The sequence below is a fragment of the Oryza glaberrima genome, chromosome 3, assembly GCF_000147395.1.
Source record: "Oryza glaberrima chromosome 3, OglaRS2, whole genome shotgun sequence".
Classification (NCBI taxonomy): domain Eukaryota; kingdom Viridiplantae; phylum Streptophyta; class Magnoliopsida; order Poales; family Poaceae; genus Oryza; species Oryza glaberrima.
The window spans coordinates 19,717,001-19,728,819 of NC_068328.1; the positions used below are offsets into that span (position 1 = coordinate 19,717,001).

An 11,819-nucleotide genomic window follows, 5' to 3' on the forward strand; every position below is an offset into this window, starting at 1 on the left:
CGACTATGACTGGTCCTCGATCAGTAGCGTAGTAGTCCTCGCACCTCAATTTCAAACGGTTGAGAGACTCCTACTCCTGGTTCTTGAACCAGTAGGTCGTAGTGGTCGAGATATGACTACAACTGGTTTTCTGCCAACGATGTAGCGATTCTCCCACTACCTATGCGATTTGTTGGGTACAACTATACGCCTGGGCTTTGCCTAGTGTGGTGGTTGTCTCATCATCTACGTCATCTTCTGTAAGTGTTTATATGTGCAATATTTGTCCAGAGATCCCTTACCACGATAACACCTACTCTTGAAATCGAAATTATTGTCCCTTTACGCCAGTCTGACAAGCCTCCGAGAAACCTAAGGGAATTTTGGCTGGGGACACCCAGAGCAGATAAGCTCTTGTCAGATCCTAAAGAGCCAAACGACCATGTAAAACCTGGTCATGTAAGAGTGCTCCATAATGCGTATTAACCAAGCCGTGTAATCGGAAATTGGTTTTTCCAACTTCACGGCTGGGGGCTAGGTAATCGCATTTTCAGCTAGGCAAGTTACGTGTCATTGGGCCTTCCCCTCTGAGAACAGACTTCCCTGAGGACAGGGTAGGGGCTAGGAGGAGTACCAAACTCCGTTTGCTGAGGGCAACTCTAGCGAGCATACTCTTTTATTGTCACACGTAGATACAATTGATTTTCAATTTTTCCATACATATTAGAACATGTTACCCTTGAGCGTTCGCTTGAGGGCTATCTCTATTTAATATTTTGTTCTGAGAATTGATTTCAGGATAATTCCATTCAACGCTGTTGAGGACTCCATGTCTCTACGGTCTTACAGCGGGATCGATTAAGCGAGTACGACGAATGTTGATTAGGGAAGTCAGACATCAGAATAGTCAAGTCAGATTTCAAGGCTTTGTCGCAGACTTTGCACCTTCTCGATTATCCGAGAACGACTGCTGGAGTTCGACAAGGAATATCGAATGAAGCAATGGTGTACTCGCCGAGATGGAATTTCTTGACTTCAATCCAAATTCTCGATTACAGCACGACGGGAGACTTAGTCGCATGTTCCGTATCTTCTCGGACGACATCGGAGATTAACCTAGACAAAACCAATATAGTGCCTACAAAGGCCAATAAGAGGAATCTAGCACTATCTCTGATCTCACCGAGAACAGTCAAGCGAGCACGATAACAGTTATTCCAAAGTCTTCGGTTGAGAACATGAACTCGTTCATTTGCATTGAAGTCGAGGCTACTGTCAGGGTTATGGATACCACATACCCAATAGTAATCGACTAAGCTCGGCAAGGCCCACCACATACCATGTCTTATACGGAAACAAACCTCGTATATAGAAGGAGTTCGGGATAAGGAAGGACAAGAAGAGTTCTACATTGAAACGACAAGGACTACTCAGATCATATCCATATTTATCTCCCTATACTTACTTGGACAAGGGGTTATCTATGGGTATAAATACAAACCCCCCTAGGAGGAGAGGGGATAGGCCACAAGGCCACAAAGCCACAAGCCAACACACGTCGCCGGATATCGACATCAAAGATTAGCCTAGCCATACCCCATCCGGTGCCTATAGAAGCCGGCAAGAGGGATCTAGCGCCATCTCTGATCTCGCCGAGTACAGATTCGAGGAGGTAAACTACCCTATCGTCGACTACGAGTTGGTTATCTATCCGTCAAGTCGACGATAGCCAGATATGTTATCCCAAATATTGTATTTGTGTGATCCAGATGAATAAAGAGCAACATCCGCTTCGGCCAACAGGATGTAGGGCTATTACTTGTAAGATAAGGGGCTCGAACCTGTATAAAAATCCCTGTCTCCATCTCTTTTACCTCAATCTCGCATATAGCCTGGTACCAACAATCCCCATACCATCTAAATACGTAGTCACGATATCAAACGTCGACACCGGTGTAGGTCAACCTTATTATTGCAAGCAAATCGAGAAACAAGCAAGAACAAGATCAAAGTAATCCGATATTGCAAATAGGAATTGAATACACAAGATAAGTTGGGTTCCAAAGACATGCAGATGGACGGTTTAGTACGCGCGCTACAAGCAAGTAGCAATGGCTAAACTTCAATCTAAACAAAACCCAAGAAAACCTTAACGGGTACCTAGCTATTCAAGAAGGTGGAAGGACGACCTTGGTGTCCCTAGGGTTGTGCTCCACCTGGTTGGGGTGCACCCCACATGGGCCCTACTTGGGCCGGGGTCCCAGACAAAGTTACAAGCCCATAGGCCTATTATAGGTGATGTGTCACCTTGTTCCTGTGATTCCGGCCAAACGAGACGGAATTCAAAGATGAGGCTGAATCCGTTGAAAAGCGGACTTCGAAAGCTTTCCACCAAGTACTAATGGACCCAAAACGGAGGTCGTATGCACATCTGGCAGTCGTTTGAAATCAACATTGTTGCAGGCAGTTGAATTGGATTCCAGAACTTGTTTAATTTGTTCTTTATGTGAGCAGCGGTTGTCTCAATAGCAGCCATGGTCACATCTTAAGCACGAGGGGTGGACGCCCTACAGCTAACCCTAATCATATTTATTCAATAAATATCATTATTTAGAGTGGGGTTTTGCTTAGATTATTCTGCTGTTACAGTTTCGCCGCTTAGTTCGGTTTGTGGAACCCCAATTTGTGAGCTTCATTGTATATATGCAATATATTTAGATTATTTCTTCTACTCTGTTGCTTTTGTTCTCGATTCACTTGTAGGAGATAGCTTTATCGGTGAGGTCGACCGCGCTTTGGCACAGTTGATAACCAACGAAGGGGTGGGGTTGTGATTGTGAGTGGTTCGGTCATCTTGGTTCAGTCTCCACAATGGACTTTATCAGTACATAATGGACGATCGGGACTTCAGTCCTCATCACATTTCTTTTGCGATTCTTTTAGTGAGCGAAATTAATTTTGACCATTGTTGTAAAAGAGTTGCAGCAAATGTTACGTATGCAAATTGACAGAAGAACTCAAAGTGAATAGATGGCTTTGTTTTTTTTTATCTGTATTCCATTTGTCTATGGATGGGCATTCGGTCAGACTGAAAATTTTGGTCTTGGTCTTCAGTCTTCCTCTCAGTTCAGTCATTAAAAAGTGAGGACCGAATTTCAATTGAAAAATATCAGGATCGGCAAATTCGGTCTCGGTCCAAACCGAGATTAAACAAAAAGTTAAATACTACATCCGTTTTTTACTATATGACGCCATTGACTTTTCAAAATACATTTAACCATTCATTATATTTATTTTATCATCAAATGTTGTTTTAAGCATGACTTCAAATTTTTTATATTTGCGTAAAAAAAAATTTAATAAGACGAATAGTCAAACGTTTAAAAAAAAGTTAGCGGTGCCATATTATAAAAAACGGAGGTAGTATATGCAAAGAAATCATAAAAAATTTTAACACAAAAATCACACAAAAAGAATTCGCAAGCACGTCTTAGTAAAGACTTTTATTGGGTTTTATGGCTAAAAGGAGTAGGATGTGAATATTAGGTTTTAATCCTATTAAACTTAGTGGATTGTTGGTTGCATTTGAATTTTTTTTAATTAGATCTTTTCGGTTAACCGAGAAGACTAACTGAATTAACGAACAAAATGCTCGACCAAATTTATCGATCTTGTCTTTTCAGTTTCGGTGGTCTTGGTCTTTTCGATTCGTTCATTTTTCAATCCATCCTTACATTTGTCAACGTTGTCCCTTTATTTAAAAGTATAATCCTTGTGCATATATACTCCGTACAAACCACACATTATATTACAATAGTATATTACGTATACTTATCACACCGACACGCATATATATCATCAGCATATCAGACCTTTAGCCCGCTGGCACTGCCCGGTCTACTGCAATTTAATCTCGCTCGATATTTCCAAAGGGATCGCGTAGACTGGCTCAGCGTGGACGAGGTGGTACATCGGCTTCTCTTGACAAACCGGCGGCTGTTCGATCACGTTCACCTTGCCACGGCGCACCGCTACGCTGCCGCAGGCCGACACGGACGCGGCGCGGCATCGATCCACGCGGACGGCGCCGCACCGACTCACGTCCGCCGACCCGCACCGCTCGATGCCGATCGCGCCGCACCAGTCGGCGCGCGCGGCGCGACACCGGCCCACCGCGACGTCCGCGCACCCGCCCACGTTGGCCTCGTGGCACCGCCCGACGCGAAGTTCCCCCGCGCCGCGCACGCGCGCGGCGCCCTTGCACCGGTGGATGGCCACCACGCCGGCGCGCTCCACGTCCGCGGACCTGCATCGGCGCACGGCCACCTCCCGCGCCCCGTCCGCCCGCACGGCGTCGCACCGATGGAACGACGCGACCCCGCAGGCCTCCGCGGCCGCGAAGCCGCACCGGGTGAAGCTCACGTCACCACTGCCCCCGCCGCGCACCACGACGTGCTGGAGACGGTCGACCGCGAGGACACCCGTGCTGACCAAAGTGACCGTGCCGCCGTTCCACTGGATCACACCCTCGTGGAGGGCTGTCTCCACGCCGTCGATGAAGACGGTGAACTGCTGGTCCTCCTTGACGGTCGTGGCGGCGGAGGGAGGATTTCTCAAGTCTAGTGCCACCATTTTTATGCAGATATCTTCCGATGATTGCTTGTATTATTTGTGTTGATGATTCCTGGATAGATGGCCAAAGTCTTTTAAAGGACCGCGTTGCTTAAGAGCTAAGGTATTAGCAAGAAGTTGATGTGAAATGAAGGACTTTCTTCAATTCGTGATTGTGATGGCTTGTTTTCTCCGAGTATTCATGACAACAACAACTACTGCCCATCCGTTTGTGAATTAAATACGGTTGAATGCGACGTGGAGTATATGTTGCTACCCGTCCTTAAAAAGAGTATATTTTACACTGTTCTTATTTAAAAATTTTTATGATTAGTATTTTTATTGTTGTTAGATGATAAAATATAAATAGTATTTTATGTGTGACTAATTATTTTTAATTTTTTTATAAAATTTTCAAATAAGACAGACGATCAAACATTGGACGCGAAAACTTAGCAATGCACTTAAATTGAGACAGAGGTAGTACTTGGTTCCACAAGAGAAACACGAGAGGATTTAGGCCTGGTTTATTTCCCAACTTTTTCTTCAAACTTCCAACTTTTCTATTACATCAAAACTTTTCTACACACATAACTTTCTACTTTTCTGTCATATTGTTTCAATTTCAATTAAACTTCTAATTTTGGCGTGAACTAAACACACCCTTAGAACTTTAGGATTTGCTTCGCGATTCGTTCTTCTCTAGCTCCAGTGACATCTTCTTCTCCTGCTCTGATGACTCCTACGAAGAGTTGTAGTTAGAGTTTAGAATCCTGGGTTCGAGTTGGAGTTAGAGTTTATAATCCTAGGTTCAATCACTGAAGTATGGTTGAGTGAGATGATCGCGGGGAGAGGGGGGGGGGGAACAGGGGGAGATCACCAGGCAAAGAGTAATAGACATAGGAGGTGCATGTCACACCCTAAAAATTGCTAAATTATAAATTGTTGTGAGAAAGGAAATTTTACAAATTATGTAATAATTAAAGTAAGTGTTTGAATAAAATCTATGAAATATTTGAGCATCAAATTGGGCTAGATAAAATTCTTATAAATACTATGAGTTTCCAAGTATTTTCTGGATTTTTCCCGGAATAAAAAATCATTTCAGCATTTACTTATAAATTAAAAAGTAAAGAAAATCCTCTTCTTTGTCTCCTTCCTCTCTCTCCCGCCGGCCCAATCCGAGCCTGCAGCCCTCTCCATCTCTCGGCCAAAGTCCAATTGGCCTCCCTCTTTCATCCGGTCCAAGAAAGAAAGAAAAGTTTATACTCATTCCCTCCTGCTACAGTGTCGTTTTCCAGCTTGGACAGAGCCCGTGCAGTGCCCGTGTACTCTAGCCGACGCCGCGTCCTCCGTCAAATCCAGCCTCCCCATTACTCTTTTTCATAAATTGGTTGCGAGAATGGAATCGTCTTGATCTGCTGTACCTTATCCCCAAGAAACCACCTTGATTCCCGAATCAAATTGCGTGGATTCTACACGATTTCGAGCATCGTTTATCCGGTGAACCATAGCTTTTCCATCATTGATTCCTCTCAAACCCGATCCGATCTTTTCTTCCCGAGGCTATAAATTGCTAGCCCCGGACCTCCTCTCCCTTTTCCCTCTTTTACCCGAGCCTCCCATGCCTTAGCCACCTCTCCAAGCGAGCTCCGTCTCTCTCCGTCGCCGCCACCAACTCCAGCCGCCGTTCGCCGTCGCCTTGGCCGTCACCAACCTGCGCCGCCACATCCCTCGGCTCCGCAAGGCCAAGCTCCACCCCCGACATTCGCTCTCCTGCGCCGAACCCCGCAAGCTACCCTCACCATGAAGGCCGAGCTCGCCGCCTTGTTTTGATCTCCGGCGAAGCCTTGCCGCTTCACCACCCGTCATCGCCGGACCTTGCTGTCTCCTCCGTTGGTTTCGCAAGGACCTCGGGAAGGCCGTCCACCCCTTCTCTTCTGCCGGAGTTCACTGGGGTGGCGCCGCCACCATCATCTCGACGATGACGAACAGTGCGGCCGGAGATAGATTAGATCGGCTTCACGGTGACGACGACGCTCCGATGACTTGTAGCTTCGTGGAGGTGGCTGCCGGGCTTGCTGTTATCGCTGCGATGCCAACGGAGGAGACGGCGGGGTTCGGCGACCACGGAGTCGACGGCAAAGCTTCACTAGAGATCAAAACATGGCGATGGTTCGGCCTTCACGGTGACGGTGAATTCCGGCGGGGTTTGGCGCAAAGGAACGGGTGGCCAGGGTAGCTCTCACCCTTGCGAAGCCCAGGGAAACGACGGCGCAGGTCGGGGACGACCGAAGAGGCGGCGCGACGTGGCTGGAGCGGCAGCCGGCAAAGGAGAGAGAAGCCGAGCGTGGCGGCGGCTCTAGGGCTAGGGAAAAATTCGGGAAAAAGGAGGAAACGGAAGAGGAGACACGGGGCATGCTATTTATAGCCAAAGGAGGAGGAGATCGGCTGGGATACGAGGGGAAACGGCGGCGGATTAGTTAGGGTTCGCCGGAAAAACGGAGCTCGAAACCGCGTCGAATTCACGCAATATACCACGAGATTCAAGGGGGTTTCTTGGGGATAAGATAGAGGAGGTCGAGGGGAATCCGTTCCCACAACTAATTTGAGAAGAGGAGCAATGGAGAGGACGAATTTGGTGGGGAGGTGGCGCTGCACACGGGCACGGCAGGGAGGAGATCGACCTGCTGGAGGTTAGGGGCGACACTGTAGCAGAGGGAGGCAAAACAGACTTCTGCCGGGCTTCATTTCCTCGGCCTGATTGAAGGAGGGAGGCAAATAGAACTTCGACAGAGAGAGAAAGAGAGGATGCAGGCTCGGGCTAAGGGAGAGAGGAGAGGAGTGGGCCGGATTCAGCCCAAAACAAGAGAGGGAATTTAATTAACTTTTTAATTTAAATAATTGCTGAGATGATCTTTCATTTATTAAAAAATACTTCCAATGCTCAAATAATTCTTGGAAAAATCCAGAAAATACTTGGGCATACAAAGTATTTAATAAAATTTTATCTAGCTCAAGTTTATATTCAAATTTTTCATAGATTTTATTCACACACTTGCTTTAATTATTAAATAAATTCTAAAAATTCCTTTTTCACAACAATCTATAATTTAGTGATTTTCAGGGTGTGACATAGACCACCTGTCAGCCACCCAGTGACAATTCATATGTAGAAAATCATTTGGCTTGTTCGGTACAGCATTTTTTGGCTGTGGCTACTGCTGTAAGAACCAAACAGACCCATTAATTTTCTGTCCTCACCACCTCTCTAGTTGCCATCGAAATTAAATGGCAGACTCGGCGCGGTGGTCGGCCTCCCAGCCGACAAGTCCACTAAACCTCCTGTATTCTATTCTTGAGCGGATAATAAACATGTTTATTCCATTTTCTACATGTGAGTGTGGTGCTTAAAAAAAACATGTATGGAAAATATATGGAGAATAAATTATTATGTTGCTCTTTAATTCCTTTGTAAAAAAAGTTTTGTCCAAAATTTGTTGCTTTGCCACTTATTATAGTTAGTATATGCGGTGAATAAAATTTTTGGAAGAAATACAAATTTAAAAAATAGATTTTAGATAAATTGTACATGGCATATCCAAACAATTATTAATGAATAGTGAGAAAACATTTTTTTCGCTAATTTGAATTTCTATGAAAAAAATAGTATGCCACCAGATATGGATGATATTTTACAAATTCATCACAATTATAGTATCCTGTGACGATATGAAGGTTTCCCACTAATAAAAAAATATTAGTGGCGAATGAGTTTGCTACAACTAGGGACTCCTGTGACAATATAACAATTGGTCACTAATTAAAAATTAAACAGTGGCAACAGGATGGCTCACCACAATAAATTTGCCACTGATAAGGCCTCTTGTGCTGACACCATGTTCTCCCACTAATAATACAACGACAGTGGCAAAATATTAATTTCTCACTAAAGATTTGACACTAATGCTATATATCATGGCGACTTAACATATTCTCACTAATGATCGGTATCGCAGTGGCGAAAACTTTTTTGGTCACCACAATTGTAATAAATAGTGGTGAAATAAAACTTCGTCACATTTTTTGGACACAAGAAGTCTGAACTCCTGTAGTGTTTATATAGGTTCAGGTCTTCTCAATGAGAAGTAATACCCTACTCCTGTCCGTGGATTGATCCGCCGAGTGTATTGTTGATCGTATAATCAGAGAGAAAGGTTATGCCCCTGGAGGCACCTGGACCCCTCCTTATATAGGCGGAGGAGCCAGAATTCCCATGTTCCTAACGACTAGGCATGTAAAGATAAATTATAATCGTAACCGACTAGGACTATCGGATGTTTCCTTGATATACAAGTTAACATAACAACTGAGTCCTTTACTAAATATATTCTATCTGTATATTTGGTATCCCTATACCTAGTCGGATACACATGCGTGTGGGTATGGGGTATCCATAATCTCCACAGTAGCCCCTGAGACCTAAACAATCGACGAAATAATCTTCTCCCGAGTCATTAAACGAAAATCCCGAATGCTTCAATTATCTCTGCCTTGGCCTCCCGAGTGGTTGAATCAAAGGCTGTGAAGGGCTAAAAAAATTTAGGTGCATCGACTAGATGCACCTAATAGGTGTAGCCCCCAACTATGTGATTAGTTGAAAAAAACTAAACATATAGTCAAGGTTAAAATAAATAACCAGCTGAGTGGTTTTATGAATGGTACTACCGAAGTAATTTAATATTAAAGCATATTCGACTTCATCCGAGGAATTTGCCGACTGCTTAAATAAGATTATTGAGCTCACTATGAAACATAGATGATATATAAAGATCCGAGTGATAAGAGCACTCTACAGATCTATCATCTATTTTGGGGCATAATACATCATTTGTATTAAAATTCGAGTAAAAACCAGTTTAACCACTAAATAAATAACGACTTACAAGTTTAATCAGCCTAAGCCGTAACTTTAGTCTGTTATAGAGAATGAAGCATATAAATGCTCAGAAGGAACATGCTAACAACCAAATTTGGTAATTTCAGTATCGAAGACAAAGATAAAACTGAGGCAGAGTCTAAGGTGGAAATCATTTTGGAAACAGGGCAAGGATCGGCTAAAGTCCGAATCGACTGCGATTGTGATCGGCAGAGTCCGAGTTGGACAAGGATAGCCGATTGAGCCGAATCCGACAATGTGACATGGTACACGTTGTCGGGTTGAGCTAATGTGCTTCATGAGGATTGCCACGCACGGATTGAGTCTTGAGAAGGCAACTGTATCTATTAATTAGGTTATTTTATGTAATTTCCTTAGAGATATGTTTGGGCAAAAGTCTGCCGCAAAGATTTATGGTGTCTTAGAGTTTGTTTCGTGTCCGACACGGACATATTTTGTAATCTCGGGTATAAATAGACCCCGAGCCTCATGTAATCAATCTAACACACATTCAATACAATCTTGGCGCATCGCCATCCTTTTAGTTTCGTTTTGTTTCGACGAGTTCTTGCTTTTGGGTTGAGCTGCATCGGTTTCGATCTTCAACTAGAGGTAAAACTTGCTATGGCGGCTTGCGTTCTCGGGATTAGTGCTTCCATCTTTATGATAATCTAATCTTGTTTATGTAATTCGTCGAGTTATCATATATTCTGTATAATCTTTGACAATATCGTTATCTAACCTTCAATCGGATAACATCTATCATTGGAAGGTAGCCGATTAGGTTAAATATCTATGTTGGCTTAGATTGTACAGGATATCCACCATCTATGAAATACCCAACGGCTTGATTGTCTAGATATTGTCCTTTTCATACTTATAGCTGCATCAGTTGAGTTTGACCTTATAAGTCATGATTAGAATATCAACCTCTAGCCTGCTTTTGGTTGCCGATTAGGGTAGTATCGGGGTTTCAGCCGATCTTACCTGATTTAGCCTTATATTTCATGTGCTTAATTGACATGCTAGATCTGCCCTTTATATTATGATCTTAGTACAACAAAGTATGTTAGGCTTCCGTTTGATATATTTTTGCTTGCTTTAATATCTTAATATATTGTAGTATCGGAGTATTAGCCGATAGATGCTAGATCTATCTGATCGGCAATGCTATGAGCATCTATAATCTCATTGTTAATATATATTTCAATCTAAGTGATTTATATTGTCTCGGCATGGCGACCGATCTATCCCAATCACTTGATTTAAGTATATATCGATATAAAGATTATAGGTTGTTAATATCTACAGCCGATCGAGTAGATTTAGTCTTTTCTTACTTATTTATATCTGCCGATCGATTCAAACATGACATCGGCTCAGAGATAAATGATATGCCATCAGCAACTAGTCGATCGACAATCATTTATGGATTTAACCGCGGTTTCTTTCTCTTTATTTCTTGTTGATTGCAGGATCAAATCAACTGGCATGCTCACGAACCTAAAGGCAAGATTTTTGGACCTGCACTGAAGTTAAGCAGATCTTCAAGGCCTCGTGTTTTCGCATCAATAGAACAACAACTTTAAAAACTAGTCGTCTTGATTAAACCCTAACAGCTTTGTGACCTTATAGAGAAAGTCAACAAAAATAGCATGATGTTTTTGACAGTTGGGCACCTTTTTGTATGCATCGTAGTAATTCCAAGGAATTTACTAACTGCGAAAAAAGGATTTTAACGGTATCAGGCTTTAATTTGTGTGGGCAATTTTGCATAAGCAAAAATACGCCTAAGTCCCAAGAGACCACATTCAGCCACACCGAAGGTATATTTGGGCTGAAAACACTGTATGGGCCCAGGCCCATTAGCATTTTCCGATACCCAACGATAAAATCATGTCGAAGGAAACCACTTTGTCTTCTTCGCCGCAATAGCTGCTCGTTCCCCATTTCATGCTACAGTAACAAACTTGCGCCGCCAAAAGCTAGGGTTCGCAGCTGCACCGCAATCCGCCTCTTCCAAACCGTCTCCCTTCAACCGAAACCCTCCACGCAACCTCCGCCCTCAATAGAGAAAACTTCCAGAGCCAATGGGCACCTTCCGATGTCAAGGAAGAAACTCTCAAGGAAATGGTGGCGCATGGGGTACTGCCAAGCAAGGAGATCATCGGGTGGCGTCCTGTATTCAGTGAGCCATTTCCAACTCCTGACACCCATGAGATCGTGGTATTCACCCACTTCTTTTATGGAGGCTTTGCACTTCAAACCTCTAAATTCTTTTAGGGAATTC

General features: G+C 43.6%; 1 protein-coding gene across 1 annotated transcript; it reads right to left on the reverse strand.

The window, feature by feature from the left end:
• Positions 1–3,714: 3,714 nt before the first annotated feature.
• On the reverse strand, positions 3,715–4,680 carry LOC127765992 (uncharacterized). The gene has a single exon (XM_052290982.1). It carries the CDS (start codon positions 4,609–4,611, stop codon positions 3,877–3,879), a length of 735 nt encoding a protein of 244 aa, XP_052146942.1. The 5' UTR covers positions 4,612–4,680; the 3' UTR covers positions 3,715–3,876.
• Positions 4,681–11,819: the final 7,139 nt, after the last annotated feature.